Source organism: Fulmarus glacialis, unplaced genomic scaffold (genome assembly GCF_000690835.1).
Source record: "Fulmarus glacialis isolate BGI_N327 unplaced genomic scaffold, ASM69083v1 scaffold7305, whole genome shotgun sequence".
In the NCBI taxonomy this organism is placed as follows: Eukaryota; Metazoa; Chordata; class Aves; order Procellariiformes; family Procellariidae; genus Fulmarus; species Fulmarus glacialis.
In genome coordinates this window covers 69,147-75,796 of record NW_009214879.1, presented here as the reverse complement: position 1 = coordinate 75,796, position 6,650 = coordinate 69,147, and the positions used below count along the sequence as shown (strand labels likewise).

Genomic DNA, 6,650 nt, shown 5'->3' with positions numbered 1-6,650 from the left:
GCCGCTGCAGGGCACAGCACTGCCCTGTTCCCGCTCACTGGCGCAGGAGGCTCACGTGGGAGGAAACCACAAGTCCTGATCTCTGCCTGTAAGGCTTGTGATTGTCTTCTGCAAGATGCATAAACACTCCTCCCAGCTCTGACCGCAACGGGACTAGACAGGCCTGGGCAGGGGCTACGGCAGGGAAGTGCTGAACCCCCGGGCACAAACCAGGGCTCAGGGACGTGAGGAACCGGCAAGTGCAGAGGCAGATCTTTAGGAAACATTCAGAGGCTTTCAGTGCCCATATGTTAGGCAACAGTCGAGCAGTGCTTTTAGGCTCACAGTTCTAGATATAGGTGTGTAAATACCCATCAAATCCCTCTCTTCCCACAGGGAAGAAGACGCTGTAGCACAGCATATCAATGTGAGTGCTGCAAGCCTCTCTCCTAAGCAGCTACGTAGCTCTACCGCAGAGCAGCGTGCCTGTGTTCTTAGCTCAGCAATTGTAATTCTCTCCTGGTTTAAGTCCTTTTGAACCAGGGGTGAACCCTGCTTGAGAGACGGGCATTTGGGAAGCAGCTCAGTCCTTGCTTCGAGTTGCAGCCTGGCCCAGCCGATACCTGCCCCTGCCTCCCACGTGTGCTGTGGCTAGCGCGGTCCCTCTGGCTGGCAGAACAGTTTTTTTTGTAACCCCATAAAGCAAAGCTTTGGAGCAGAGAGGTTTTTCCCTGTCTGTCTCTAGCGAGCACTAAGAATAGGCTCCAGCCACCTGCTGCTGGGCACAAGTATCACAGCCCTTTATGCCCTCTTACCTTGGCCTCAATTTTAGTTATTCTGTTTAATTGGCAAGTTCTGCAGATGTTTTGCAGGACATCAGAAAAGAGTATGCACAGATCGGATATAACTTCCCTTGAGGGGCCCCGTTATCTCTGCGAGGGCTCTTTTGTTCCCTTTCCTTGTCGAGATCAAACGTCCACTCTGGATGGAAATCCTGTAGTCTCTGCAAGGCAAAGCTTTACATGTATTGTTAACGCGTGAGAGAGGCTGATATCCCACTTGCTAGATCCTTCCACGCTACAGCAACTCTCTCCTGTAATACCTTCCATAGTCATCATCATTACGCAGCTTAATGAAGATTAACGGTCTGATTTTGAAACAGCTTAAATCTCTACAGTTTATACTGGCTTCTTGTGGATTTGTGGGTGCTCTGCCTGTAGGTGAATAAAAGACCCCATTTTTAGATCCATACTTACTGACATGCTTTAAACTCATTCCTCATTATGCAATGAGCTTGTAGCAACATTTTCCCATTCTTTACGTTTGTAAATGCGGAAGGTCTCAGCAGCTTATCTGCAGACTGACCGGCTGCGCTGTAACCAGTACCAGCTCGGGGTTCGCGTTGCACCAGTAATTCTCCTTTGGCACCTGTTATCGGACTCACGCATTCCACAGGAATCCTGCCTGCCGCTGCCAGCAGTAATGCAGTTCTGATCTAACAGGTCAGTGCCCATCACGTTTCTTTAATTACCTTCTAGCCGTCCATTACACCCAGAAGACGTCAGAATAGAGTTTTCAAGCTCTGGTATAAAAGCAGAATAAACAGCCAAGAATGTGACTTTCATGTTCCTTTAAAAGCCTTCTTTTTTCCAATTTCCCCACGCACTCTCTCTTGAACATGGGGGAATATTTAAAAAGTGAAATCTCTGTTTTTCAGCCCTGAGAGACAGAAAGCTGGCCTACCTACGCTATTGACTTCAGAAGCACAATTTTTCATTATTCCCCATCTTTTACATCACGATCTAAGGCCATTACAGTCCTGAGATCCTTGTATTTTAATACCACACTTTTACAGGAAGAGTTCATCAGTTTGGAAGGATCAATGTCGAAAATGTGCAAATAAAACTGATAAAACAAAAAACTTGTTCAAACACTTTTTTATTAGTTAAAAAAAAATATTTCCACAACATCTAGAGATCCCAAGTGCCAGTGCAGATGGACGCGAGACACAGATCGGTGAGTCCAACAAAAACACGCAAAGCGAGCGGGTCGGGAAGCCGCGAGGGAGACACACACCCTGGTGCACGGCTGCACTTTACTTACAATCAGAGGAGCCTGGCTTACATACATTGTGCGATTGGTTTTTGAGGCAAGTGAAAGACTACAGAGCTGAATGTAGTTAGTCTGTGGAGAGCGGGACTTTCCTGTTGTAGTGTCAGCTAATATTTCCATGTATGCTCTTGGAATGCGCTCTTTTGAGCTAGAAGTCCCTAAGTTGATTAATTGCCTTCATTTTCACCCTGTGAGAGAAGTAAAAGAGGAAAACAGTTAAATATTTCCAGTGGAAAACATATACAAATAAAATTAGGAGGAAAATCAACGCTGGTAGTCACCACATAAAAAACCATAAATAACTGCATAATAATAAGGACCGTATGTGGTTCAGAAAGCAAATGAATTATCCCTTCCTTCTGGGAACCAGACAGACTCCCGCTGTAACTCAGACCTCCGGGGAAAACGAGGATGTGATTTCGCTTCTGGTTGAGGCTGAGCTAACGCCGGGCCAGGCTGCCGCCGGCAGGAGCGTCCTGCTTTCCGCTGCCGGGTCTGCCTCCCGCCCTGACGCGCAGCCTGACATTAGCACTTGTGCGGCCATGAAGTCAGTCGGATTAGCAGGGTTCATTTTTGGGACTGGCACCCGGGGGACGATGGCTGGCAGAGGGCAGTAGGTGCAAGCTGAGGCTTTTGGGAGCTTCAGGTGCCGTGAAGACAGTCAGAGCTTCAGAGAAGCTGAAAAATGGGGAGTTTGGGTGCAGACAGTACTGTGGGGCTTGTGGAGTGGGCAGCCAAAGGCCTTAGGGCCGAAATCGTAAAGGAAATACCACGTGAGAAGCGTTTGCCCATTTAAAGCACCCGTGTTGGGCAATAAGAGGTTGTCCTCCCTTGTTCAAGAGCTGAAATTGGCCCAGAGACTGACATTTGACCCGGGGCTTCAAAAGGACATTAAAAGAACTAATTTAAATACAGAAAAAAATTCTATAGAATAATCTAACTTGTTATCTAAAAATCTATAGAAAAATCTAACTTGTTATCTAAAAATCTATAGAAAAATCTAACTTGTTATCTAAAGCTCTTCTAAAGCATGGCTGCAACCAGGAAAAAGCTATTCCATGTGATGATAAAACCATAGGAAAGCGTTAACTATTATATGTGTGTTTACAGCCCAAAATCGGCCCAAATCAGGCAGCAGTTTACAGGCTGTCCAATCTGTCACTCATGGCGAATTCCTCATCCCAGAAAAGGAAGTGGCAAAGGCCAGAACCGATGAGCTCAGGATTTTGTCAAACAGCTCATGAAAGCGGGAATACTGGTGGGCTCCACGCGCGGCAGATCTATAACCACAGCAAGCAAAGGGGGAAAACCAGTAACCCAGGAAAAAGCCCACGCGCAGTCTCAAGAGCCCGGGGACCGCGGGGAAGTCCCCGTGGCATCACCTTACCTCTCCGCCTCTGTCTGTGCTTGCCGCCGGGGCCCCCTCTCCCGCCACCCCCGGCTGCTCGGGCGGCTGCGGCGCGGCCAGGTCCTCCTGCCAAGTCACAAGCGAGATGTTTGTCCTTACCAGCACACGCAGAGTCATCGCCCTAATCTCAGACAGACTATTTGAGCAGACCGTGCGAAATGGCTTTGAGCATTACACGCGCGAATAAAATACTGGGTTTAATAGATGGCAAATATTGCTCAAAATTCATTTTTTGTGCAGCTTCTTAGAGCAGAGGTCTGTGAAAAAGAATTCAATTTCTTTCTCATACAGAAAATCAGTTCTTTTTCTGAAGTTTTCCTTCCCATCACCGAGACCAAACAGAGTTTTGGCTCCTTCAAGTGTGAAGAAATTTGGGAGCAACAAATAAATTTACCTGGAGTAAGATAGATTATGCCTAGCCTTTCCCCACATTATCTTACTTACCCTAAGCACTCATTGCATAGACTAATACTGATTTCACATATAGCGATATTGTGGTGGCATTAATGTCACGGCTCAGATAAAATTTCATTATCAAAGGATAAACCTTCTTTTGTGTTTGAAGTCCAAGCATTTTCATAAGCACTTTGGGCTCTTTTAGCTACTTCCACACACCTTTCAGCTACCTTCCTATTCAAAGAAGAGGAGAAAAGATTGTATTACCAGGCAATTCGGCCACATAGGAAGAGGAGACAAAAATCCTGATCATACTGGATGTGCACAGGGGACGGGCAGAAAGCAGAAATGCACCTTTGTGGAATCAGTCAGCAAGAGCAGGGGAAAGCAGAAATAGCGGGAACTCTCTAGTCCAGCCCCAAATCACCAGGGAACTCGGCTAAAATTACAAAGCTTCTCTGTTCCCTCTGAGCACGCATGCCCAGCAGCATCCCTGAGTTTTTACTCTCTTTTCCCACCGGTCAGGGCCACCATAGAAGGAACCTGAGGCACATATATTACATAAAGGGAAAGTCAATTTTGCATGGAAGGGAGATATATCATTTCAATCTCAATATTTTGGAAACACGAGGCCACCGCTTTCCCTGGTGCCGCTGTTGATGCGGTCAATAAACTGGCTGGCAAACCTACTGTAAACAGAACTTTATGGTCCGTGTGTTTTGGGGGCTCCACTCTTCATTTTCACGGGTGTCCTTATTTTCCTGTCCAGTCACAACTGTTCTCATCAGTAGGAGAACACCCCTGCTGCTTTTGGGACTGAATTAGGAAAGAAGAGGTGATGTGAAATAAAAAGGAAAAAACAGACATATTTCACAGAGTTACATAGATAGAAGGTAGATCCCACGAAAATTTAAGCTGGCAATTGGACTTCAGATCTATTTTTGGCAGGTAGGGGAGCCGGGAGATGGAAGGACCGCAACCTGGTTGTCCTGCCATAGGCTTCCTGCTCTCCACGCAGGCTACCGTAAGAGATCGATCCACCAAAGAAAGAAAATGGCCAAAACACGAGCTGCAGCCCAGTACCGATGTCTGTCGCAGCTCCAGGCATTCCCTTCACCCCCCTGCCCAGAGTCAATCGGTTTGTTTGCAGAGGGAGCCATGCACTACAGGGGGTGTCTCCATATGAAAAGCACAGTATGATTTTTGGTTTTTTTGCTAAGAAACGTGCCCTTAATTTGCATCGCGTTGTTGGCTGAAATGATTCTTGCTAGCATCAGCCTGATCTGTCTTAAGTAAGCCCAGGTAACCTAATGACATCCAACTGTGCACACCACAGAGACCAGTTTCTGGTCTCCAGCTCCCGGCGCCCCAGGGAGGGGCCCAAGGCTGCTGGGGACAGGGCACCGCTCCGATGGAGCCACCTAGCCACAGCCTTTCTGAAACGAGTGAACTCTCCTGCTGTCAGCAAACAGAGCTCACTACTCTGAATTTATGGAGGCTGATCCGGCCTCAGGATCCAGTCTGTGGCTATAAAACACTTTACATGCATATAGGGCCGTATAAAAAGTATTATACCTTATAACTCAACAGCACATGTTAGGTCAAAGCAGATAAATAGCCTCAAATTGTATTTTGAAGCTTTACAAGCAGTTTTTTTGGACTGTTAGGTGGAAAAAAAAGAAACCTGCAATGCAAGCCAATGACAATAGCTGCAACAGCAGGTGCTTTTGCAGTAGGTTTTTTGCAGGTGGGGCTACCCGCTGCCGAGTGAAATCGTGAAGGTGAATCAAAGGCGACTGCCTAAGGCTGCCTTGGGAAAGCTAGGGGACGGCTCACAGGAACACCAGGAGAAGAGAAGTGCAGCGCACCCCATCTGTCCACAGGGCACGACCACCTCCTCTTCCTGTGGGCAGGGAGCTCAGCTCAGGTAGATGTGGAAACAGTCGTGGAAAAGGGGATCCCTTCCTCAAGACCATCCTCAGGACACTGCCTCCGAGAGCGATGGGTGGGCTGAAGAATCCCTGTTCAGCTATTGTGCTGCTTATTATATCCCTTAAATCATGCTCTCTGCCAAGCCTCTGCTCCAGAAGGAGAAGAGTGACTCATCCATCTATTTTTAGAAAGGGAAGCAACCATGTTTCTGGACAGTGTTTCTAAACTGTGGTGGAGGAACCAGCACAATCGCAGGATGAAGAGGTGTCAGGCCGTGTTAGGGATGTCACCTCACAGCCGTTTTCTCACGCGCTTCCCACCCTGCCCAGAAGAGCGAGCATGAGATGAGGAAGGGCTGCATTCTTCAGCTGGGCGTTAGCTGGCTGGGGATTTCAGTGACTAGTCAGGAAAACAATACACAGAGGAGAACCACGTGATGTAAGGGTCTTCACTTTGGATGAAGAGCCAGAAATTCCTGGGTACCAACCCCAACTATAACACTGACTGCCAGCGTGATGCTGGGCAAGAAAGCAAGGGTAAAAATCCAGCTTCTCTGGAGGACAGCAAGAACTTTGCCATTCCTTTCAGTGTTCATCTCCTCATTAAAAGGGATAAAATGTTCTAAGGGAAAGGCATGTTGCAACCATGAAGTAATTAGTAACGCTCCTCCTGCTCTTAAACGGCAAGCAGATTTTTTTTTCCCCCCTCAGAAATTATGTATTCTCTTATAAAAAGTATTTTAAATGAAAAAAAAGAAAATTAGTTTGTTAGGGGCTGTTTCTTTTTTTTTTTTTGGAGGGGTTGAATCTTTTTGGCTAGAGAA

General features: G+C 47.0%; 1 protein-coding gene across 1 annotated transcript in view; it reads right to left on the bottom strand.

Moving 5' to 3' along the window:
• Positions 1 to 1,901: 1,901 nt before the first annotated feature.
• The window catches only part of SNCG (synuclein, gamma (breast cancer-specific protein 1)), a 16,772-nt gene continuing 12,023 nt past the window's right edge, over positions 1,902 to 6,650 (bottom strand). Inside the window, exons 4-5 of the mRNA XM_009578730.1 lie at positions 3,479 to 3,565; positions 1,902 to 2,279 (exon numbers count right to left, since the gene is read on the bottom strand). Of these exons, the coding sequence (XP_009577025.1) occupies positions 2,259 to 2,279; positions 3,479 to 3,565 (108 nt within the window). The 3' untranslated portion in view covers positions 1,902 to 2,258. The remainder of the gene's footprint in view (positions 2,280 to 3,478; positions 3,566 to 6,650) is intronic.